We start from the raw sequence: 27,707 nt of genomic DNA, 5'->3' as shown, positions 1-27,707 counted from the left end.
CTACCTCGACCAAAAACTTTAACCTGAAGCGGGACCGAAGGGCGATCGAACGGACGGCCGGACGCACAGACCAGAAAACATATGCCCATAAATGGGGCATAATAAAAATACTTTATTTTGAGTTTTTCCTTCGACCAAATGTTAAAATTGTATCGTCTGTAACAATTATTTTCATTTGGTTTACAGTTTTTTTCTGATGTTGTGTGCCAATTTAAAATATCAATCTAATTTATTATTTCCAACCAAAAAGTCAAAGACAGCAGGTAAGTGATGTTTGATTGGTATATATTCATGTTATATGTACAAGTTATATCCAGTTTTATGAGCTTTAGATCGAAATTAAATTTCCTCAAATTCCAAATTATCGTATAAATTGCAATTAAGAAAGGCATAGAACGCAAAGGAAATATTCATAACTCATAGGTCGAAGAGAACGGCTGACATCTTCAATGCAAACAACGAAAGGAGGCGAACAGTCCACGACACACTCCATAACAACCTAAAGACTGAACAACTTAAATCATTCCAAAATAGTGCTTAATCAATTACCACTAGCTTTTCTTTGCTTTACTATTTACCAGAAACTGATATAGGTCTTACAACTACTTAAAATAAAACAATATCGGTCACGCTGATCATGATCAAGGTATATCAAAGGAATAATTACAATTAGCATTATCAAAATTTTAAGCATTTCATTTGTAAATCAAAAGGAGACAAATTTGAATATCTTAAATACAGTTATTTCATTGAGTATGTGTATTAACTGTTTTTAATTTTTCATTCAGAAGTTCTACTGTTTTTAAATGTTCCATTTCTTGTGCAGCTTTAATTGGAGTTTTGCCATCATCATTTGTTATATTCATGTCAGCTCCCTTGGCAACTAACATTTTTATTACGTCTCGATATCCAAATTTTGCTGCTGCAAATAGAGCCGTCTCACCATCTTTGCTTCTAATGTTGACATTAGTTTTAATGTTTTCCAGAAGCATTTTGACTGTCTCCACATGACGTTCTTTAGCTGCCCTGTATAGTGGTGTGCCGAAGTATATACTCCATAAATTTGGATCGGCATTATTAGATAATAATACCTCTACCACCTCATACTTGTTTTTCCATGCTGCTTTATAAAGGGGGGTTCTTCCATCTTTACATGCTTGATCTACCTTAGCTCCTTTCTCGAGCAACATCTTTACAATCTCTAAATTACCACATCGTGCTGCTTTGTAAAGTGGAGACTCATTGTATTCGCTAATTTTGTTTGGATCTGCATCGTTTTTCAACAATATTTCTACGGCTTCCTTATAGCCATTCCATGCAGCCTTACAAAGTGGCGATCTTCCATCTTTTCCACACTTATTTAAATCAGCTTTTTTCTCAATTAAGAGTTTCACTGCTTCTGTTTTACCATCTAGTGATGCAATATATAATGGTGATTCTATATGATTTGTGCTCAAATTTGGATCGGCACCTTCCTCTAATAATAACTTCATGATGTCAGTAAAGTTTTCTTTTGAAGAAATATGCAAAGGGGATCCGATGTATTCATCAAATATTTTAGGGTTTGCTTTATTTCGTTTATTTTGCAAAAGCAATTTAGTCATATTGGTATGTCCCTCCCTAGCAGCTACATACAGTGGAGTCTCCCCAGTACTGTTTTTTAAATCAACTTCAACGTTCTTTTCCAGCAGCTTTCTGGCAACTTTTAAGCAACCCCTCTCAACTGCTTTAAACAAAGGCGATTGTGCACTTTTATTAAGCCGATGTGGATCTGCCCCGTTATTTAAAAGTAAATCCAATGATCCAATATTACCGAAAGCTGCTGCCTTGTGAAGTGGTGTGTCACCACTTTCGTCAAAAACATTAACATCCAAATGCATTTTAATTAACATGTTTAATATGTCATCATAGCCCTGGGCAGCAACTTCAAGTAATGGCGATGTTGCTTTGTATGAAAGAAGTAAAATGTGTTTCTTTAATTCATCATTTTGAGTGCAATAACTTATAAATTTGTCACGGTATACCTTGTATTGCAATTGTCTGTTTGCAAAAGCAGTAAATGTTATGTCATTGTTAAATATCTCTCTGTTTGTATCTACAAATAGTCTCTTAAAATATTGTTCCTCTTTTTCTTCAGGCACCGGGATTATAAATTCAATATCACAGGGTTCTTGCAAGGATTGAAAATGAAATCTGTCTCGAATGATATCACTATGTGCTATATCCAATATTACTCCAAAGAGATCTTCGCCGTAAAATGATACAACGGCATCAAATATTTTATCATGAAATATTTTATATTTGTTTCCAGATTCCTTTGTGAAATACTTCTGCAGTTTAATGAAAAGTTGCTTGATGTCTTTCTCTGAAAAATTTGGAATTTTACAATAATGAGCAATTATCCTACACTTGTCTTTAAAAGGTTTTGTTCCAAATATCCGTTTTTCTAATGCATTATTGCACACAAGGAAAAGCGACATAAGAGCATATATTTCTGTCTTGGATGATTTTATATGTTGAAATACCTTCAAAAGTACTTCAAAGGGTGATTTGAAAAATTCATCAACTTCAACAGATTCATCCATTTCTAGCAACTTGCTTAGTGATTCACATAAGAGTGGGAAAATGTCTATGTATTCTATTCTACCTGGATCGATGCCCATGATTATTTTTACATCTTTATGTCGGAGATATTTACTGGCTACTTCTTCTTGTTTCGTGGGACTGAGCGGAAAGTCGTGTATATTACATGTAGATGACACTGAAGAAATGAGTTTAAGTTTTCTGAAATGGGGATGATTTGTTATATGCGATCTACAAGAAAACATCATTCTCAAATTTCCATGATCAAGATATGATTTCATATCGTTCATAAATGAAACCCATTCATCTACTGTATATAAATCAATAGCATATTTTCCAAACACATCGTCAAAAACAAAAACTTGCTTTTTTGAACGGTCAAAATGTTGCCTGACGTCCTCAGGCGAAAAAGAAGGATATACATCATAATATTCTTTCTCGGTGTGCAATGCTAGTGCAATATGGCGCAAAACAGTTGACTTCCCACTACCTGATCGACCTACTACTGTCACACAATTTGACGATTGCAAAATATCCCTCACTTTTGCCATAGCGTTTGTTGATACTATCTTGGTATCTTTCGTTTTCCATTCGTCTAAAACAGTGGGTGCTGTAAAATAACAATTTTTTTTTAAAGTTTAAAAAATTCATTAGAAATAAACTTTCATGATTATGAAACAAACTATAAATCGAATTATTCTCCTTTTTATCAAAATACATGACACTTTCATTGATCTCGCACAGTTTTACCATAAGATTAATTGGGATGAAATATATTAAAGGGGCATTAGCTACGAAATTTAAATGAAAATGAAATAGTGAAATAATAATTCGCTTTTATCAGCCAGTATGGTTCAATTTGGTCAAAATAAGCTAAGTAACATTGATTATGAATTATTCACTTGCAAGTGAATAATTCGACCACATTGAATCTGTATTCATGTGAACTTCAATTTAATCTCTAGCTAGAAATTGATAACGCATGAATTATGCATGTTGATTTATTTATAGAAAAAGAATGTAAACATTGAAAGTGAAACAAAGGTAAATCTTTAGATTGACTGATTCGATCTACAAAAAAAAATGTACGGCATTTTAACAAAATACAGGATATAATATAAAAGGTCAATCTAAATAGCCTCGAATCTAACAAAGGGGGACGAAAGATACTACAGGGAAAGTCAAATTCATAGATTGAAAATAAACTGACAACGCCATGGCTAAATATAAAAAGACAAACAGACAAATAATAGAACAGAAGAAACAACATAGAAAACTAGACTCAGCAACACGAACCCCACCAAAAATTGGGGGGGGGGGGATCTCAGGTGCTCCGGAATGGTAAACAGATCCTACTCCACATGCGGCAACCGTTGTGTTGCTTATGTTATTACGGGAAATAGTCTAATTCGGTAGGTCACATTCGTGAAAAAGGAAGGGTAGTGTTGTTACAACATAAGGAACGTATCCGATATCATTTGTGAAACGGTTATTGCATAACGATCAACCAACTCGTGATGGCGTCCGTAAAATTTACGAAGGGATTATTTCAACTTCATCATTTGCAACTCTTGGTTTAACAGTTGTGTAAAACTTGAACATATACTATCACAGATCTGCCAACAACAGCAAATAAACTGTGTTTGTATCAAAACATGAAAAAAGAAAAATGTGAATAAAGTCCAATGATGATTATATGAAAATATGTTGTCTTTATATTTTTGAAATTATCCTGTCTGTTCATTTGATCTCGAGGAGTTGTAGATAATTTGAATGCGAGAAAAAGATTTTTCCAAATAAAGTGATACTTACAAGGTAACATCCTTAAATTCACACTTGTTTCACTGGGAATCCTGAAACGATTTTTAACTACACATTTATAGACGCCTTCGTCCTTTTTAAGTGCATCTTTTATAAACAAAGTAATTTTCGACTCATCATCAGAAGTGGCATAGTTTTTTTCCGGCACTTTTTTGCCATCTTTGAACCACTCCACAGACCAGATAACAGATGGTCCTCGTACTGCACACTCAATCTTTGTGTCATCATTTTCATGAAATAGCACAATTTTGTCGGATGGAAGAAAAACTGGACCTATATATAAATATATACAAAGAACTTTCAGAATATGCATATTTCAAATTCCACATCTAAAAAGTTATATTCTAAACTTTATTTAAAAAATACAAACAGTTAACTATTGTTTTACCTACATGTATGTGCTTTCGTCTGTCATATTGATATCATACCATAGATTTTGGGTTTTTTCGAATACAAGGGGGACGAAAGATACCAGAGGGACAGTCAAACTCATAAATCGAAAATAAACTGCCAAAAATGAAATTTATACTGCTAAAAATGAAATTGCCTTTGCTATGAATTTGTTATCCAATGATGCAATTGGCAGTGGTAATTTTTATATTTTTCTAATGTTGTTGTCCTTTGTTGCATTTTGATTCTCAAGAGACAATTTAGAGCTTAAATTGTATGTACCTGAATTAAAGACCCCTTATTAAACGCATGATTTTTGTTAGTTTTCATTTTATTGTGTTTCTGGTTCGCTGTGTAAGGAGGTATACCTTATTTCTGTGTGTATTCATACTAGTTATCCAATGATGATTGATATTGATATCAAACTGTATATATGAATAATGAATATAATTCTTATATGCAATTGCGGAGTGTTTTAATTTGAAAACATTAGGCGTGTTACTCGTACCATAAAGGATAAATTAATTACGTTCACGTTTTTTCTGATTTAAAGTTTAAAAAAAAAAACGTATACTAATTGTGTGTAATTAATATCTTGCCCAAAGGTGAGATACAAGTTGTCTAAGTTCTAGTTTACTTTACTTTATGTTTTTTGGATTAACGATAGCAATCAATATTTTGGACAATTTAACTGTCAGACTAATTTCCACGACGATAATTTTTAAAATAAAACAACATTATTCAATTATTTCACTACACATTTATATCAAATCTATCAAAATTGGTTAACCGGTTAGCGTTTTTGGTATTCGATATTCGGTCCTTCCGACGGTTAACCGTTGACAACAATAATAGTAAGCTTTAACTTATCAGATGGATACAAATAGAAAAACATCTTACAAAAACACAGAGTGGAAGTGGCCTAAACTTTACATCCCTACAACTAAAGACACGTAGTACAGGTCAGTGAGTACTCGCAGTTACTGACAGCTAGTTCAAAGTCACTAACAACTATTAAAATAATCATGCATCAAAGACTAAATTATCGATCAGTATACATCCATCATCCAATGGATTTAGTGTAATAACATAATAAACCCTCAGAGAAAAACATGACCTTGTTCAATGCCAAGATACAGAAACGACAGATTGTAGATTTATTAGTTTAAACATATGTTATTGTTCAAAAATGACAAATGGATAAGACACAAGTTTTTCAACTAAGTAACATCTTATAGATTTATGAATGTGCATATGTATATGCATATGAATATAACAATAATATGAAGTTGGCTTTTAATTTATTGATAACAAAATCAATGTTTATACAAAAAAAACTATATTCAAAGATCTAATTATAGTGTTAAATTGGTTACCTTTTAAAAAAAGTTAATTTGAAGGATGAAAAGGTTTACCAGGATCGTTTCTAAATTTCCAGGCACGGTTAACAACAACTCCCTTAAATGAAGATGTCTTTTCCGTTTGAAATTACTTTTCTTCAGGTACAACCAAATTTCACAAGAGTGCATACGCTGAAATGTCTCGCCTTCTTGACTTATCATTGATATTATGTTGATAGTCCTAAATATAAAGCTTTATTACAATGTCACATAAACTTAATATTAACCAAGAAAACTAAACATTGACCAATGAACCATGAAAATGAGGTCAAGGTCAAATAAACCAGGCCAGGCAGGCATGTACAGCTAACATTTTTTCCATACAACAAATAAAGTTGACCTATTGCTTATAGTTTAAGAGAAATAGACCAAAACACAAAAACTTAACAATGAGAAATAAACCGTGAAAATGAGGTCAAGGTCAAATAAAACCTACCCGACTGACATAATGATCATAAAATATGTCAATACACCAAATACAGTTGACCTATTGCATATAGTATTATAAAAAAAGACCAAAACTCAAAAACTTAACTTTGACCGGTGAACCATGAAAACGAGGTCAAGGTCAGATGACACCTGCCAGCTAGACATGGACACCTTACAATCATTCCATACACGGAATATACTAGACCTATTGCTTATAGTATCTGAGATATGGACTTGACCACCAAAACTTAACCTTGTTCACTGATCCGTAAAATGAGGTCGAGTTCAAGTGAAAACTGTCTGACGGGCATGAGGACCTTGCAAGGTACACACATACCAAATATAGTTATTACTTATAATAAGAGAGAATTTAACATTACAAAAAATCTGAACTATTTTTTTCAAGTAGTCGCTGAACCATGAAAATGAGGTCAAGGACATAAGACATGTGACTGACGGAAACTTCGTAACATGAGGCATCCATATACAAAATATGAAGCATCCAGGTCTTCCACCTTCTAAAATATAAAGCTTTTAAGAAGTTAGCTAACGCTGCCGCCGCCGCCGGATCACTATCCCTATGTTGAGCTTTCTGCGACAAAAGTCGCAGGCTCGACAAAAATCAAATCTTTATATCTATGTAAGAATTTAGTAAAGGTTTTAAGTCATACCTGGCTTAATAATTTACCAGTAATATATCGGTTATATTCGTAAAAATAAAAAAAAACGTCACAACAGACACGGGCATAGCGAACAATTTGTGAAATATAAACACTTTAAGATGATGCAAAAGGAACAACACCATCCAAAAAAGGAAAATGAAAAATCGTCCCTTTTGTTGTAAATGTTAGTGTGGAGTTTCCCTTATATAACCGAAATATCGAAATCTCGGAAATGACAGCTGATTTATTTAAAGTAAGTTCCTTTGGGCAGTATATTAAGAAAACTCTTTATGATTTATGAAAAATTTAACCAACAAAGACCTTTTTTGGGCAAGAGATCACATTGTGGTCTTTAGCAATGAACGAAACTTATGTATGTACCGTAAAATATCAATCGTACTGACCTTACATTGTGTTATGAAGCAATTAGTCTAAGAAAAGAATGCCATCAAGAAATGCCAAAATCTAAGTTACTACATGCTGTAGAACACTAGATCATATGTCCCACGCGCCGATGCATGAATGTTACATATCTATAGGCAATAACTCAATTTCAAAAATGGATCCATTTTACTTTTCTATAAACATCCTACAAGTTGGAATGAAATTAAGGCAACCGATGTACAAATCTGATTAAAAAAACCCACAAGGTAACGACAAAAACTGAATGAATTGCAAGAACTCCAACCGGGTTAGCGTCTCTTGTTATAAATAATATAAAGATAAGAAGACGTTGTACAATCACCAATGAGACAACTCTCCACCATAACCAAATGACATAGAAGTTAACTACTATAGGTCATCGTACGGCCCTCAACAATTAACAAAACCCAAACCGGCATATTCAGTTAATAAAGGCCGCGAAATAACAAATGTAAACCAATTCAATTCTCAATTTTCAAACGAGAAAATAATCGGTCTGATTTGAGTAAAAAATCCAACTAAAAACTATGAACGGAATACAAATATGATATACAGCAACAAACGACAACCGCTGAATTACAGGCCCCTGACTCGGTACAACATACATGTATGAACAAACATATAAAATTTTGTTAAAAAGGGCTTTATTCATCAGATCGATACAAAATAGAAAAAACACAGAGCGGACGTGGCAGGGATTTATACATCCCTACAACAAAACAGACAATAAGTACAGATCTGAGAGTACTAGAAGATACTGAAAGCTAATTCGAAGCAAATCACAACTAATAAAAAATGATTTATGTAAGACTAAAGTATCAATCAGTATAAATCAGAACACATCTTACATCCAATTGATTCAGGGTAAACAGTCACAGAAGAAACATGACCTTGTACAATGCGAATAATCAGATAACGACAGGTTGTAGAACCGTGACTGTGCATATGTATATGTATACTATAATCGTATTAGGTTAATTTTAATTTACGGACAGCAAAATCAATATTGATAACAATTAAAACAATATTTAAAGATCTAAGTACAGTGTTGAATTGGAAACCATTTAGAATAAGATCGATTAGTTAACCAGGTTCGTATCGTATTTCCGGGGTCAGTATACAAAATCTCCGTAAAAATTTGGATTTTCTATCCCGTTTGTAATATGTAATACACAAAAAATTCACAAACCAAATCATTGTATATATGGATAGATTCAGTCAAGGTTTTAAGTAAGTTGAGGCAACGAAATCCCTGACTTCATAATTTACCACCTGTACTAAATGGATTACGATCATTGAAATCCAAAACGTCAATACAGACACGGGCATAGCGAACGATTTGTGATATATGAACATCAATTGGATTATACTTTGGTCTATTTCATTTCTTAAAATTAACATATCTCATTTCTGTGAAAGTTCTCTAAATATTGCCTGGAAAACATCTTAATAAACATCAACATGGTGTTTAGACATAAAGAAAAAGAAAAGATTACTTACATACAAATAAGATGAAACCTGAAGAAAAATAAATGACATTTTTTTAAAACTCAAAAATATAACAATTGCTCAAGTATAGAATAGTTATGCATACCAAAAGTAAAAATTCTTGTCATAAAACCATTCTGTTTATCCATTGTCTACTTTTGTAGATTTGAGTTTTGTTTTATGAAACCTTATCTGTTTTTAAGATTGAAAGTAGAAAGTAAATATATTATACCGATTACAATGTGAACGACGCTTGTTTCTAGAACACTTTTCTTTAAGTCTGATCGAGACCAAATGTTTTGGTGGCAATTACATAAAACCTTTTAAAGCATCACATTCAAAATAACTTTAAAAAAACCTGTCAAAACCGTCTTTCAACAATTTTGCCTGTTAGTGATGTAACTTTAGTTTCACTGATAAAGAGTCGGGCTATATTCAGCAGGTTCTTATATATGATATGAGTGTCAGTTCCTTGATATATTTAAAGTTCATTATTCCGCTGCTGATTCAGTGAATTTGCAGCATGCTTGTTATCATTTTGATACTAATTTATGCGAGAAAAAAAAAATTCTGTGATATTTATTTTATAGTTTATCCAAAGATTTGTATAGTCTTACCAATAGAAAATCCGCAGATTAAAATCATTGTAACTATGTATACGCCAGTCTTATTGTTACCTATGAAGATTAAAATATTTCATATAAATAAATTACATGTATTATGTATTCTTGTTATATATAACAATGTTAGACTGATTTTTGTTTTCTAAATGTTCAGTGGCAAATATTCCATACACTATAATACATAATATGTGGACGATCCGTATGTTTACTCAGAGAATAATGAATTATACAATTAGTTATTTAAATACATAATGCTTTCATTTCTATGCCTAATACATTTTTAACACACAAATTATTATAATTTTCAAATGAGTGCTCCAAATGTGTTTTTTTTTTTCAATTTGGTACAAGTAATTGCAAGAAGAGAAAAAAATACACCACATACTCAGAAATGAAAAAAATTAAGTAAAGAAAATCACCTATGTGATTTCTTTCTTATTTGCATAAGTAATACAGATGGTCTTCATGTACTAATTACGAATACATTATCTTCACTGTCTAATTTGTATAAATACCATGCTTACGGAAACATTACTTATGAAAGAGGGACAAAAGATACCAGGGGGACAGTCAAACTCATTAATCGAAAATAAACTGACAACGCCATGGCTAAAAATGGAAAAGACCAACAGACAAACAATAGTACACATGGCATAACATAGAATACTAAGAATAAACAACACGAACCCAATTATGACCTGTGGTTGTTTACATTTTCATTTTGTCTCGGACGTGTGCTTGCCTCATAAGCAGTCATACAATATCCCATTATTTTTATGCCCCACCTACGATAGTAGATGGGCATTATGTTTTCTGGTCTGTGCGTCCGTCCGTCCGTCCGTTCGTCTGTTCGTCCGTTCGTCTGTCCCGCTTCAGGTTAAAGTTTTTGATGAAGTTGACTTCCAATCAACTTGAAACTTAGTACACATGTTCCCTATGATATTATCTTTCTAATTTTAATGCCAAATTAGAGTTTTGACCGTATTTCACGGCCCACTGAACATCGAAAATGATAGTGCAAGTTTCAGGTTAAAGGTTTTGGTCAAGCTAGTTTTTGATTAAGTTGAAGTCCAATCAAGTTAAAACTTATTATAAATGTTCCCTATGATATGATCTTTCTAATTTAAATGCCAAATTAGAGTTTTTACCCAAATTTTAAGGTCCACTAAACACAGAAAATGATAGTGCGAGCGGGGCATCCGTGTACTATGGACAAATTCTTGTTATGTCATACACTTATCATGGCCGTATTTGTATTCGTCTATCGACATACAATGGTATAATTAACTTTATTACTTTATGATACTGTCATCTATGTTCATGCATACAGTGCATTGATTCAAAATAATTTTCGAAATGTTTCGTAAAAATTACGATCAACAAAGACAGAAAATTGTTAATATATTTTCGAAACAAGACCTTTAAAATACTTACTATTATTATATACTTTGTTGTTTTTGATATTACTGTATACTTCATTTGTGGGCACTCCAAAACTTTGTACGATCCTAAAAAGTATATAAAATAATACACACAAAGGATAACAGGAATTACCAAAATATTGGACAGAAAAACAAAACACACCAACCACCAGTTTTACGTGAGCACCACATCTGCCCACACTCTTTGCCTTTCAGGTAACTCTTTAGTCTAACAACAAATTGTAGTATCTATTCATTTCAGCTTTATATCTGATACATACCCCGTGTGGGTTCTTCGATAACAATTTGCTAAAGTGAGACATTTATAGATTATCGTTGATCATCTCAACGAGATTGATATTCTCGCTTGAGTCGGTATACGGCGAAATCGAGAAAAGCAATGGAGTTGAGACTACCAATGATAATCTGTTTATCGCTATTTTAACTATGACGAAGTTGTCAATTTCATGTCAATTACATTAGGAACGCCACGTGCCTCCTTAGTTTCTAGCGACAATTTTCCATCTCTAGCGAGTAGCATGATATGAAAAATTATCACAAAAAAAGATCACAGGAAAAATGCACAAAATAGCGATAAATAATGTTCATTCATGTTTATCTTTATGTATAAATTGGAGAAGACGTTACCAAGTTGAAAAACTTGTGTTAATCCATTTCTCCTTTTTGAACAATAAAATATGTTTAAACTAACTCAAATAAGGAGAGTTAAGAAATGAAAGACTGCACATAATTTGAAAAGCAAAATGTAATCGCTATCATAAACATGAGCTTATTACTTTTCTGAACTGGGGGTAAGTTTACATCCTTTTATGTACCCTTCTTTGTTCAGCTGATCTATGTATATCTGGTTTTTGGGTCAGCTTGGTGGTCTCTGGACTGGACGATTTGGAACTTGGATTGTGAATCAGACTCATGTCTGTTGTTACTCATCATTCATTTATAAAAACAGAGACATTTCATGTAATGTATTGCTATTTTAAATAAGTACAGTAAGTCATTTCATGTAATTTTCAATTAAAAGATATTTTTTTTTGATACTACACAGATTACAACTATTCAATTGTTAGGTCGAATCTTTTGAAGTTGCACCTATTTTAAAAACAAGATTACGACTAAAATTGATCGAACTCTTGAATAATGCAGTGAACTTTAAAAGAGGTGTTTAAAGAGATCTCTAATGATCTCTAGCGTATCATATCTTATTCTGTTAAAGATATTTACCTTTTTGATCTCTGCAAACTGTCGACTGTTCCTTGTATACATATGTATTCTATAAAACAAAAAGAAGGGCCTTATTGTTATCCACACGTTTATAACATGAATCTATTGACTACTTAAATGGCAATTTAACTTGATAATCAAAGGAGAGAGTATTATACGGCCACCTTATGGTCCATTATTCGGACCTTGAAATGAAAAATCTTATAGTTTTATAAATCTACAAAATTACATCTCGAAAATAACATTACTTATAGTTTGTAAATGTTGCATTATATATTGTTACACTGAGAAATCTGCCGAATTATCAGTAGTTTCATTATGAGCAAGATTTAACTCTCAAAAGATATTTTGCTACAAAATGTGTTTCAAAAAGTGATAAAATTATCTTTCGAAGCTAAAAACTGGTTCATATTTATTTCATGACAAATGTGTGTAAAATGTATTTTTTTTTTGTCAAATATATCTTTATCATCATTTGTATAATGTCATAGTGACATCACAACCTGTTGAATTATTAATAAAAAATACATAATTTTGAATAGTCTTAACATATCTGATTCTTTTCTTTGCAATTCAGGGGTTAAATAATAGTGTCCTCATTTTGATTTTTATACATCATTCATTAATATCATTTGTTTAAGGATATTTCTATAGATAAAACAATACATAACCTGTGTTTAAAAAAGCGGAATTTTCAGGACAAATCTTTGTATAACAAGTACAGTCTTCTTTTGATGGAACACATTGTGTTTTATTTGGCGTTTCATTCACAAATGCATATCCGTTCTCAAAATCGCAGAAACAGGATCTGTCCTCATATATAGAACCATTGCTATATACTTTTTGACCTTCTTCAATGCATGTTGACTTTTGATAGATACATTGGAAGGTTTGGTTTGACTCTATGAAGAATGGTTGATATCGGTCCATACTACAGTGACCTTGATTAAGTCCACCTTCTCTTGTTGGTCTAAATCCTATTTATGAAAAAAAAACGTTAAAAGGAAATCGTAAAAGAGATATGATTTACTATCAGATATTCTTTAATTGTATCTTATATAAACAGCAATTATGAACAATTCCTAGATAAGGATATACAATGTAACAATTTCACACGAGAAACTCTATACAAAAATTTACAAAAAAAAGGGAAGATTTTCCGTTCCCATTATGAATTTTCAAAATTTTGACGGTGCTCAATTGCTTTTACTCCTGTATATAATTTTAACTCGTATCCGTACATGTAGTGATGTTTGAGATTGCAATGAACGCAATCAACTAGTCACAGTGGGATTTCCAGTGACACTAGAACAATAGAAAAGTCACTCTTCTTATGAAAGAGATAGAAAAGGTCTAAGAACAGGAGAGACAATTTACGCATAAAACCCGATATGCATAGGGATGAATATCTCTTAAAACACAAAACCATTATATAACTTTTATACAACCACTATAAATAAAGTATATGTTAAAGCTAAATGTATTAATATATGATTTTTTAATTGCCAAACATGCTGTTAATTAAACAACCTATTGTTCAACATAGGTGTGTGTAAAAAACTGCCAGATTTGACTGCATATTTTTCTTTTTTTTTGAAAAAAATATATATCAAACCTTAATAATGTAGCTTTCTGGGTATCCAATTTTTAACGTGTTCCGAAATGTAGTTTCGTCACAAGAATTTTTCAAAGTTGTGTCATTTTGTCTATATGAATGTCGGTAAATTCGTATGATCGAGCACACCGACAAGTATATCGTTGGGACAACTCGATATAATGTAATCAATATACGTGAAAGATTACCTAATGTGAAGTTTATCAAAATCATCATAACATAATTGATCAACACATCATGTTTGAACAACATGAGTCCTACAATATAAGATTTAAAGGTGCATATCATTTACATTCAACGTTTTTATTGGATTTTTTTTTACTACAATGTAACCTCGAGGTTCAACGTTGATAGTAAAAAAAAATCCCAGAAATTTTTTGAATGATATTGTAAATGATATGAACCTTCGAATTCTTATAACATCGGAATAGAAAATATGTGATCCGAATTAACCATGCACGTGTGCTACAGAAGATTATGAACTTTTATGATGTACAGGGGATAAGGGTTTTTCTTAAACAATATTATGATCCCAAATTTGATGAATTTTGTTGGCAATACTTTAATATACACACTACATATAGCAAAGTATATATTAAATCTCAATGTATTATAATTAGGAAAAATGTTTGACTCGGTAAAAAAAATCTTCCCCCTCCCCCCGTATTGCATGTAATGGTTTAAACCTAAAGGATTCGCACTAACTGCCTAAAAGGGGTCCGCTCCAGTCTTGAATCAGTGATTTTGTTTATCATAAACAAAATATTGTCTCACACTGAAGGGTCAGCCGGGCAACATGCACAGCCCGGATTGTCAAAACAACTAAGATTTACAAAAACGATTACAAACAAAAACCATCAGTTGGACAATCTTACTGGAATCTGATTATCTCTACTGATAAATAATGCAACACTAATGACACATTTAAGTTTTGGAATGATTTTATTCACAAAGAATGTTTCTCATTGGTATACATTTCTATGCTCTTGTCTTTTCAGAGTTTATATTGGAAATTAAAAATTGCTGCATGAAAGACACTAGCTCCACATTCCTATGCATATGATTTTATATGTACGAGAATCATTCCATAAAATATCCGTTTGATATCCTTTCAATGCATGACACTGTCTAGTGGTTTTTCTGCTACAATTACAAGGAAAACCTGGCTAAACTTGTGCTAAATCAAACACTTGAATCTTACATCGCTATTGATGTTAAGCAATTATTTAAAGGGCCATCCGGAACTGTTGGGTTTTATGACAGTCTTCCTTCCATACACACCATCGCTGCAAAATAATTTGAACATTCAATTAGATGATTATAATATTATTTGGCAATCCAAAGAGAACCTGAAAACATCGGACCACAATAAACAGAGACCCCAAAAAAAGCCAATTTTACTTTACAATGAAATTGAAAAAGTAGTTAGTTACATGTCAAATCATCTTTTGGCTGTCGACAAAAAATAAATAAAATCTAAATTTCGTAGCATTTTACCACCCCCCCCCCCTTTTTTTTAACTGAATTTGTTCAAGGTATGGTGGTTTTACCCCTTTTCAGATTTCAGTATGTCATGTTGTATATCTTTTATAAATTAGATGAATTTCTAGCAAGTTTCTACGATATTCTTTATCATTTGACAAAATACTATGCATCTGAATTAAATTGTTTACTATTTGAAAAAGCGCGCCTTCTTTTACTTTAATTTACTTCCCTTTATTTCACATAGCAACAAATATTAAAAACTGCCACATTTGACTGCATATCAATTTTTTTTCCCAAAAAAAATATATGTCAAGCAGCATAATTAACTTTACAAATTGGGAGAAAATCAAGATGTTCCGACTATAGGTTAGTATTAAAAAAAAATAATGAAAGGTTGGCATGATTCCAGGTTTGAACCCTGACGACACTTAAAATCGAAAATTCACTTATTTACCTATCATATGAAGATACTATGATGTGATAAACTTAACAATTAATAATTTACCTGGTGCATTATCATATTCACATTACGTTGACACGTCTCAGTTCGTCTGTGTTAGCTCATTTCAAGCTCGTAAACAATGTACACCATTTTCCGCTGTTCTTTACCGATTACCTCTAGTCACGGGGGGGTCTCTTCCTATATAAAGGTATATACATATGTGCCGCTGGAATGGGTCCCTTTTTTGATCCGTCAAATATATCAATGGGGTGCAATTTTACAGAGGAAATATATCAATAGGTAGTAATTGACCGATTGTGAAAATTTTGATCTGATAAATATATGAATGGGTTATGATTTCGCTGTGAAATATATGTATAGGTAGGGATTTCACAATTATTCAATATATGAATGGGGGGTGTTTTTAAAATCCCAGCTGCACACCTGTACCCAAAATCCCATGTTGAGACCCCCCCGTGCCTCTAGTCAGAAGAGCCCACTGTTTACAGGGGCGATAATATTTTGTCACCGGTTCACGCACTGGTCAGGAATTACGTTACGATACCTTACTGTCCCTAATACTTTCATAGATACAAAAAAAGTTTTATATGTGTCTGTACAAGGTTAGGAGCCACTAGTTCGGGGGTCGTTATCGGTTGTTGTATACCATATTTGTTAATGGTATATTGCCTTTAGCATGAATCGTTTTCTTCTTTATTTGTTTTACATTTTGTTATGGCGATGCTTTTTATAGTTTAGAAAAGTTTAGAAAAGCTATAAATAAAAAAAAGTTCATCGAATCAGTCAACGAAATGGTTCAGCTTTGTTTGACTTTCAATGATGACATTATTTTCCTTTTAATGGCTGAACACGAAACATGCATGCGATACCAATCTCTAGGTAAAGGTTTATATTGAAGGTCACATGAATACGGATTTAATGGGGTCGAATTATTCACTTTCAAGTGAATAGTTCATCAGCGATATTTTTTTGCTTATTTTGACAACAATACTGGTATAAAAATTTTGTACCAGTATTGTAACTTTTTATAAAAAAAAAACAGCAATACTGATACATTACTGATATACCACTGTAGTTGTATTGTTGACTAGACTATATTGAAGATCAAAGGGAGATTAAATGAACTCAAAAAGAATATAGAGGATAATTGTGAAATCAATTAACAACCAGTTAAAAGTCATAACTATACTTGCACAAATTATCAAATAAACAAAGGATTATTGAAATTAACTCATATCATCATTATTATTTAAACAATTGCTAATAATTTTATCATATTTCTATATTTTATTTAATTCAATATAGATAAAATAAAATAAAAGCTTATTATTATCTGAGTAATAATTTAATAAATTCAAGCAAATTATTAAACTCTAACACTGTAAATTCAGCATTTACATGTATGCCATCACATATTTTGACAGATATTTTAATACATGTATACATTTTTTGTGTACTAAGATCATATGCATTTGTTTGTCTTTATTTTCTTATTAATCTTTCACAACAAAAGATATCAATATTATTCATTAATTATAAAAAGTTGCTTTATAGGGGAACCTTGTTGTAATCAAAGTAACTAGTTTGTCTACATGAATGTTAAGGGTTGAAGCAGTTGATTCAGAATCATGGACAATACAATTAGTAGTAGATACATGTATATCAACTATATATAAATACTAATACTAGACCAGCATTCTGACTGTAAGAGAGCTGTACAAATGCTATCTGAAATAGCTTGTAATCTAGTAAGCGTTAGAGAAAGTCCACAGAGACTGAATACCTAAATACCAATAAAGGAAGGGGGAGGGGTTGCAGAAATCACATCTGAAGAAGAAATAGACAATACCAATGCTGATGATACAGATGATGAAGCTATAACAGCATTAATGTCAATATAAAATTCACTAAAATATACTACATGAATCTTGGAATGAGAGAGCTGAAAGAAAACATAGAAGAAAGTACACAGATTGTTAAAATGCTGAGACAGAATGGTTAAGAAAAAAACATCAGAAGATTTAAAACTTTATTTGATGACAATCACAGTGTACCATCTATGGCTTCATCAGTTAAACACAATAATTCTTATAAAATTGTCATGTCATATGTTAATTTCATTATGCATATCTGTGACACCTTTAATAAAAGATTAATTACCTATATTGTTTATTTAAAAAAAGCACAATACTGGTACAATACTGGAATACAATACTGGTACATAATTTTTATACCAGTATTGTGGACAATACTGGTATACCAGTATTGCGATCACCAACTACAGGAGATTATTATTTCTTTATAATTCTATAAATGATTGAACCAAACGAAATCATTTTCTATTTTTCTTCTTTCATAACTCGTAGCTAGTGCCCCTTCAAGTGTTTCGACCATTGTTGAAAGTCTTATGGTGACCTATATTGTTTTTAAATATTTAGCAAATACTAGTACTTTTTTTTAAATACAATGACATTTCGTCACATTCATAATTTGTAACTAGTTGACACAGACAGAAATAAACTTATTCTTCATACCTGGATAAATGGCTATAGGCTTTGCACATATTTCTCCATATTCTTTTTCTTGTAGATCCCAAGCACAATGATACCTCTCAGAGCTGTTACATGTTCTACGACTCTGGTGAAATTGCTCAAAATGGGTTAGGTTACTGCAGTTTAAAAACGATGATGGAGGATTTTCTAGTACATACTTCACACATTCTTTGTTTATCAGACAGGAACAGTCATTGCCGGAGGAAAGTGCAATTCTCGAAGTCAAACAAATCTTTGTTAAAAAAGGTAAGTGTAATATTAAAAGAAAATAAAAAAAATCACTTTGTTTGTAACATATTTCTTTTATTTCTTTTAACTATCCAATAGATTGCATTTTTTAAGCTATAATTTTGTGTTTGCTATGCAAATCTTCTTGAGGAATATTTACGGACCAATATTATGCTGACAGTATATTGTGTTTGCCTTGACCCAACGGCCTTGGTCTTTCAAAATTTACAAGCGTGGATAATAACAAACTAAATTCTTAATTACAAATTTTGACTTTCGTGATATAACTCACTGTTAGTGAGATTAAAACAGAAAATGCTACCATGTGGTAAAAGGACAGAAAATATAAAAAGAAGATGTGGTATAATTGACAATGAGACAACTCTCCACAAGAGCCCAAGTGACACATACATTATCAACTATAGGTCATCGTACGGCCTTCAACAATGAGCAAAGTCCATACCGCATAGACAGTTATAAAGGACACCGAAATGACAAATGTATTCTAACAATTCAAACTAGAAAACTAACGGCCTACGTTATGTACAAAAAATGAACGAAAAGAAAACCGACAAACACTGAATTACAGGCCCCTGACTTGGGGCAGGCACATACATACAGAATGTAGCGGATGAAACATGTTAGCGGGATCCCAACCCTGTCCCTAACATTGGACAGTGGTGTAACATAACAACATATGAACGAACTATAAAAATCAGTTGAAAAAGGCTCGACTCATCAGATGGATACAAATAGAAATACTACAAAGAGTGTACGTGGCCGGGTACTTGTATATCCCAACAACAACAAAAAAACATTAATATAAAAAAGATGTGGTATGATTGCCAATGAGACAACTATACACAAAAGACCAAAATGACACAGACATTAACAACTATAGGTCACCGTACGGCCTTCAACAATGAGCAAAGCCCATACCGCATAGTCAGCTATAAAAGGCCCCGATAAGACAATGTAAAACATTTCAAACGAGAAAACTAACGGCCTTATTTATGTAAAAGAAATGAACGAAAAAAAAATATGTAACACATAAACAAACGACAACAACTGAATTACAGGCTCCTGACTTGGGACAGGCACATACATAAATAATGTGGCGGGGTTAAACATGTTAGCGGAATCCCAACCCTCCCCCTAAAATTGGACAGTGGTACAACAGTACAACATAAGAACGAACTATAAAAATCAGTTGAAAAGGGCTTAACTCATCAGATAGACAAAAATACAAGTGGACGTGGCCCGGTACTTATTCATCCCGACACAAAAAGACACAATGAACAAATCTGAGAGTACTCGCAGTTATCTGACAGCTAGTTCAAAGCCACTAGCAACTAATAAAAACATCATGCATCTAAGACTAAACTATCAATCCGTACACATCCAACACCCAATGGATTTAGTGTAAAGACCGTCATAAACAGCCAGAGAAAAACATGACCTTGTGCAATGCCAAGTTACAGGTATCGACAGATTGTAGATCCATGAATATGTATATGCATATAACATACTAGTAATATTTAGTTAGCTTTTAATTTACTGATAACAAAATCAATATTTATACCAATAAAAACATTTATACCAATAAAAACAATATTCAATGATCTTATTACAGTGTTGAATAGGTAACCTTTTAGAATAAGTTTATTTAAAGGAGCGACAAGTTTACATGGATCATTTCTAAATTTCCGGGCACGGTTAACAACATTTCTGTAAAAATGATGATGTGCTATCCCGTTTGAAATAAGTTTTCTACAGGTACAACCAAACTTCAAAACCAAATCAAAAGGTTTTAAGTAATTTATGGTAACGATATCCCTGGTTTAATAATTTACCAGTAATACATAGGTTGCGTTCGTCAAAATCAAAAACGTCACAACAACCACAGGTATAGCGAAAAAGTTGTGAAATATAAACACCGTAAGATGGTGACAAAGGAACATCACCATCTAAAAATGGAAAATTAACAATAAGTACAGATCTGAGAGTACTCGCAGTCACTGACAGCTAGTTCAAAGCCACTAACAACTATTAAAAAAAAATCATGCAACATTCAATGAATTTAGTATGAAGACGTCATAAATAGTCAGAGAGAAACATGACCTTGTGCAATGAATGCCAAGATACAGGTATCGAAAGGTTGTAAATCCATGAATGTGTATATGTATATAACAATACTATTTAGTTGGCTTTTTAATAATTTACTGATAACTAAATGAATATCAATACCAATAAAAATCAATATTCAATGATCTAATTAAAGTGTTGAATTGGTAACCTTTCAGAATAAGTTTATTTAAAGGATCGATAAGTTTACAAAGATCGTTTCTAAATTTCCGGGCACGGTAAACAAAATTTCCGTAAAACTGAGGATGTGCTACCCCGTTGGACAAAAAAAAAATCTACAGGTACAACCATACTTCAAAAGCAAATCAAAAAGACAACTCCACTTCCGAAAGAACTAAGACGGAAAGGAAAATAACAGTTAAAAAGACATTAAGAGCTTACAGAAATAGAAGGGAACCTGTATGCACATACTAAAAACTGGAAGCGTATTCGGCTCTTGCTCCATCATTACTTATGAATTCATATGATGAACACATAATATTTCAATAAGTTAAATTGAGGTCTGGAGCTGGCATGTCAGTAACTGCTAGTAGTCCTTTGTTAATTAATCTATCATTGTCATTTTGTGTATGTTCTTTTGTTACCTATTCAGACATCGGACTCGGACTTTTTTTAACTGAGTTTTACTGTGCGTATTGTTGTGCGTTTGTTTTTTCTACATTAGCTAGAGGTATAGGGAGAAGGTTGAGATCTCTAAAAACTTGTTTAACCCCGCCGCATTGTTGCGCCTGTCCCAAGTAAGGAGCCTCTGGCCTTTGTTTGTCTTGTATGATTTTAAATTTTAGTTTCTTGTGTATATTTCGGAGTAGGCGTCCATTATGACTGAACTAGTATACATTTTTGTTCAGGGGCCAGCTGAAGTACGCCTATGGGTGCGGGAGTTTCTCGTTGTATTGAAGACCCATTGCTGGCCTTCAGCTGTTGTTTGCTCTTTGGTCGGGTTGTTGTCTCTTTGACACACTCCTCGTTTCCATTCTCAATAAACACATGATAGATACCAGTATTAAAATTTTATATATATATACGCCAAACGCGCGTTTCGTCTATAAAAGACTCATCAGTGACGCTCGAATCAAAAAATTGTTTAAAGGCCAAATTAAGTACGAAGTTGAAGAGCATTGAGTACCAAAAGTTCCTTAAAGTTTTGCCAAATACAGCTAAGGAAATCTATTCCTGAGGTAGAAAAGCAATTTTATCATCACTTTTATGTAGCCTCGTATTGCATCTTCAGACAGTCGAATATAGATATATTTCTCAAATTACTGAAAGATTTGTACGATCATCGCATCGAATTAGTATAAAACAAGAATGTGTCCCCATTACACGGATACCCCATCCGCACTTTCATTTTCTATGTTCAGTTGACCGTAAAAATGGAGGAAAATCTCGAATTTGGTATTAAAATTAGAAAGATCATATCATAGGGAACATGTGTTCTAAGTTTCAGGTTGATTGGATATCAACTTCATCAAAAACTATCTCGATCAAAACTTTAACCTGAAGCAGGACAGACGGACGAACGGACGGATGAACGGACGAAGAGACGAAAAAACGAACGAACAGACGGACCCATAGACCAGAAAACATTATGCCCATAAATGGAGCATAAAAGAATAATGCTAAAAGTAATAGGTCTTACCAAAAGTAAGCAAAATCTGTACATCTTTACATCTTTACACCTGAATCTACAACACAATAAAATTCAATGATTATCAGTTCATATGTTTAAGAAACAAAGTTTCTCATTATCACGGCCGACACTCGGCTAACCGAGAGATTGGTCGGTTAATCTATATTGAGTATGCGGCTATATCGGCGGTTGGTCTGTTAATCGGGTTGGCTAAAGTCTGTTAATCAGATGTTATCGAGAAAATCATTGAAAACTCAGCATGTTTCATTGTATAACCTTTTAAATATATTTTTATCATAAAAAATATTTATGTCTAACAAAACTATTCAATGTACTGAATCCAGTGGTGTAATTATTATTTTTCTAGCTTCTATGTACGATCTATAAAATGAAAAGGCAAGTTACTCATCAATAAATTTATACACATTTACACACACAAAATGTACACAAAATGACACTTGTGTTGAATTTACTTGCATGTAATATTTTGAACATCGAAAAAAGACAGGCATTATGTGTGTTAACCAAATTGATATCATTGTGTGAAAAATCTACACGAAAATCCGTATTTTGGTGACATAAATCAATCTTTTTTTAAAACCTGGTCTGTAAATGGGTCGGATGTATAAAACCCGGTCTGTTAATTGGTCTGTTAAGAGTTATGAATGACAATAAAAGTATAATTTTATTAATATATAGTGTGTTAATTTGGTAGGCTCAAGACGAGCGGCTAAAATATACGGAAACAACACTTGAGCAATGGAACATAAAATATATACGGAAACAAAACATGAGCAATGGAATATAAAATATACGGAAACAAAATACATAAACGATTAACAATTTAGGCAATAGATATTGAAAATTGATAAAAATGGTTTCAAAAAGTGTTAAATTAAAGTAAAATTAATTTTATTCGAGAATGGTCGCATAATTTCTGTGGATTCTGTTTTATTGTCATGAATGACACCAATTTGTCATCTACATTGGTAACCAGTATATAAATCAGAGATTAACGTCGCAATGTAACTAAACATCAGTAAGTAAAAATATATTAGGATGCCTAAATATAAAGAATAGAGAAAGAATAATGAGTAAGATAAATAAAATGTATAGAAAAGTAACATAACAATTTAAAGAATACAGAAATAATCAACACCCCAATCCGACCCTCATGGTATACACGAGAATCTGGATGGAGATACAGAATATAAATAAAAGATAAGGACAGTAGAGAGTGATGCATTGCTAAAAGAGAGAGAAAAAAACAATAATTGTTTAAGAATAAAGACATGAAACCACCCTGGGTGTTGAAACAGTAACGGATTGCGATGTACTCATATTGGTAACAAATGCTTAAAGTTTACATGTGGACAACTGCAGTTCTCCACTGCACATATGTAGAAAAGGAACTAGAAACGGAATAACATGAATTTAAACTTAATACAACCGAATTTAGCTGAATTCGCTCCTTTCCATTTACTTCTTTAAAATGATTTATAAACAACATATGATTAAGTAATAGAAGACAAGAACCAATTGGATGATGCTGACGAATTAGGGTTAAACGTCCAGTGACAAATATCATGTGCATATGAGAACGACAACACGTTATATGTACCCTGTGTTGTATTAGAAAGACACGTTCAGTCGGATTTGAGAACATGCTACCTTTTGCAGACACAAAAATTAAGGCTGATTGAAATCGTTAATAATAAATTCATGCATATTCCAGCGGCCAACCCAGATCACGCTATATTGAAGTGACACACTCTTCAATAAAATGCAAAGAAAGTAAAAATAAAAATGCGTTTACTGGAAGGATAGTGCTGCACCGTGTTATCATTTTTTTACTCAAGAATCTCTCATTCTTAACTTTTTTAATGGGAAAATATAAAGGTAGCAAAACTATTTTCGTGGCTAAATAACTCTTAACTGACACAATTTCAATTGTCCAACCCATTAACAGACTTGATAACCCACAATTTTCACTAAAACGTGGTATTACTCACGTTATATTACAATTATGAAATATTTACTAATGTCAATTTATATGCAGGAACCAAAGTAGTATTTTGTGTCTTTTAAATGATATTTAAAATTGTTTGTTTAGCCTTTTATTAAAAAAATTGCTATGCGTGTAGTCATAAATACTACATACTTGCGCGACGCCTTTTACTTTTACTGAAAACTGCGCAGACTATGAAATGTTTTTAAAGGTGGAAAATGTTCTATAATAGATATCATTTTGTCAGACACTTTTCTTTTTTTGATTTGATTCTTATAATATGCCAAAAATCTGTAAATTTGATAGAGTTTAACATTAAATTGTGCGTTTTACTCTTAACAGACGTATAGCCAACCCGATTAACAGACCAATCTCCCATATAGCCGCATACTCAATATAGATTAACCGACCAATCTCTCGGTTAGCCGAGTGTCGGCCGTGATTATGTTTACCGAGAACAGTTATCATTCGATCAATATTAGATGATATTTATAGTATCACAAACAACACCAAATAAAACGGGATGATTCAAAAAGCGTTTTCGCGATAGCAATCACGTACTATATATGATCATATATGCGTCACCAACTTGTTTTTCTTTTCCTTTTTGATCTAAAATTATAATATGTGTTTGTTTGATTGATTTTAGAAATCAATTGTTATACATTTTTATTTGCGGAGAGCATCAGAGTGTCCGAGTTAGAGTAACATTCTGAATATTGAAATCGGCTCAATTATTATAGTTCATAGAGCAAGTTAAGATTCGCAATTCGTATCAAAATCTTTGAAACAGCTAAAGGAAGTATGCATGATAATATCTTTCATGTTGGATACTGATGCAATTTCCGTCATATTTGATTCAAGCTTCTGATTTATTTTTTTGCGTTTATGCAGAAAAGTTTACAATTAAAACATATAATTTATTCAAAAGACACACAAACAATTCAAATCATTTGTTATGATTATAATTGTATTGAAAGGACGAGAGTAATCAAATACAGACAAACAGAAAATCGGCTCCTTTTTTTTTCGTCTTTTTTTTTTTTACCGTAGAACTCATATGGTCTACAGAACAAACTTTTTATGAATATATGTTACTCCCGAATGGTTTATTGGTAAAATAAAACGGGTATTTTTAAATTCAATCCAAAACTTTTTTTTACAAAAAAATAAACAAAGGTGACGATCAATTTGGACTTTTGAGTGAAGAAACATATGCATTTTTGCCTAAATTGTTTTTTCTCTTTAAAATTAAATATTACTTTTATTTAGTTTTTATGAGAGAAAAATAATGAAGTTGTAAAATAAAGATTGTTTTATTGCTTGTCATAATAATTTTTAGAAAAAAATTGAATGCTAAAGTTGAGGCTTTAATCTCCTCTCTAAAAAAAGAGTTAATAATACTCACAGCTAGTTATACTAGTGTTCCAGTGCTCTTCTAAAAAAATCATAGAAAAAGGTAAAATAACAAAAATAACGAACTCCTAGGAAAGTTTCAAACATAAAGTCTGTAATCAAATGGCAAAATCAAAAGCTCAAACACATCACACAAATACAGGCATTTTCTTATGTGGAACATGGCTTAAACCTGGTTTTATAGCTTGCACAATCAACTCATATCGCATGATCATAGTATAACTGGATTTCTTTGTGTTTTTGTCATATATGATATAGTTTATTCGTAGATCATATTTGACTTTGACTGAATTTGCAATTGATCGACGTAAAACACATAAATCACTTGTTGAAATGTTTTTAAGTTTGTTGAAATGTTTTTAAGTTTGTAAGCACAGTAAGAAAAGGAAATAATTTTGAATAAATACATGTACTTCAATTTTATAAACTATTGTACAATAATTGAAATAACATTATTTTTGTAATTTGTACTTACCGTGCGTTTCAATAATGTACTGTCAATGCATATATATATATCCTTTATCGATTAACCGGTTTTATCAAAAATTCCCATGGTTAAATATAGTCATGAAGGGGTCATTCTGAAATTTATATTAGAATTTAAATGTCAACAAGACGTTTGGCCTGTATTGAATGTTCTTTGTAGACCCTTGTGTGGTGTTTGAGACTGAGAAACTCTTTATCCGCAGTTAAACTGTTATCATATGAAGGCTATTTTGATAAACACCTACAAAAGAAGTCAAATTGTCGAATAGATCTTCCGTGTTGGCTATCGTTATGTAATACATTAATTACGACTCACTCCGTACTTACTGTTTGAAATGGGTAAAATGGGGAAAAAACTGACAAAAAAAACTATGGACTCTTTTTTAATTCAGTAATGAAGATAGTTGATATTCGTATACAACATTTTAAAGAACATTTTACTCTTAACAACAACCATAAAAACCTTATTTCGCGTATCAAACATAAACTAAAAGAACTAACCAAGGAATTTGTTTTTGTCCCGGCTGATAAAGCTGCTAATATTATCATTATTGTTGACGTAAATTTTATATTGAGGTTTTGCAAAAGGAAATCACGAATTCACCAACATTCCAACTGACTTCATTTTCAGAAAACGACATCTGTAACAAACACAAACTTTTAGCTACTTCTTTACAAGCAGAACCAAATACAATGAAAGTCCAAACAATATACTGGCTTCCGAAGCTACACAAAACACCTTACAAATATAGATTTATTTCATCTTCAAGCCATTGTTCCACTACTAAATTGTCTATTCTACTTACTAGTACACTTGGTACAATCAAAAACCTGATAATACATTGTTCAAATAAGGCCTTTGAAAATAGTGGAATTAATTACTTTTGGAGTTTCAAAAATTCGTTGGAAGTACTTGATAAATTGCATGCTTATATTGGTGATTTTTAATCTGTTCAAAGTTTTCTATCCTATATACCACTTTGCCTCATATTCTTATTAAGAAAAACTTCACATCTCTAATTAATTGGGCATTTAAAAAGTCAGAATGCGAGTACATATGTTCAAACTCTTTTAGGTCATTTTTTAGTAGCAACAAACAAAAGAACTATGTCAATTAGACATGCTTTGTGATACTATATCTGCGCTTGAAATTTTACTTGATAACATTTGTGTTCACTTTGGAGATTCCGTATATCG

General features: G+C 32.1%; 1 protein-coding gene and 1 long non-coding RNA gene across 4 annotated transcripts; both read right to left on the bottom strand.

Annotated features, from left to right (window-relative positions):
• Nucleotides 1-625: 625 nt before the first annotated feature.
• LOC143067990 (uncharacterized) lies at nt 626-26,599 on the bottom strand. 3 transcript variants are annotated; one of them, XM_076241704.1, is made up of 11 exons: nt 26,500-26,599; nt 26,017-26,046; nt 22,610-22,655; nt 18,580-18,829; nt 13,154-13,459; nt 12,483-12,531; nt 11,254-11,327; nt 9,814-9,873; nt 9,209-9,226; nt 4,396-4,677; nt 626-3,193 (listed from the first exon to the last, which is right to left on the bottom strand). In XM_076241704.1, the coding sequence occupies exons 3-11, from the start codon at nt 22,631-22,633 to the stop codon at nt 747-749; spliced, it is 3,510 nt and encodes a 1,169-aa protein (XP_076097819.1). In that variant the 5' UTR covers nt 22,634-22,655; nt 26,017-26,046; nt 26,500-26,599; the 3' UTR covers nt 626-746. The 3 variants fall into 3 exon arrangements, with proteins under 3 accessions (XP_076097819.1, XP_076097818.1, XP_076097820.1); XM_076241703.1 differs by lacking the exon at nt 26,500-26,599 and having other exon boundaries at nt 26,017-26,207; XM_076241705.1 differs by lacking the exons at nt 9,209-9,226; nt 9,814-9,873; nt 26,500-26,599 and having other exon boundaries at nt 26,017-26,207.
• Nucleotides 15,020-16,207, bottom strand: LOC143067989 (uncharacterized). The gene is made up of 2 exons (XR_012976078.1): nt 16,088-16,207; nt 15,020-15,383 (listed from the first exon to the last, which is right to left on the bottom strand). It is a non-coding gene; the product is annotated as an uncharacterized LOC143067989 (long non-coding RNA).
• Nucleotides 26,600-27,707: the final 1,108 nt, after the last annotated feature.

The sequence above is a fragment of the Mytilus galloprovincialis genome, chromosome 3, assembly GCF_965363235.1.
Source record: "Mytilus galloprovincialis chromosome 3, xbMytGall1.hap1.1, whole genome shotgun sequence".
NCBI classification, from domain to species: Eukaryota; Metazoa; Mollusca; class Bivalvia; order Mytilida; family Mytilidae; genus Mytilus; species Mytilus galloprovincialis.
Note: the sequence above shows the minus strand (reverse complement) of the source record. Positions and strands in the feature narration are given on the sequence as shown.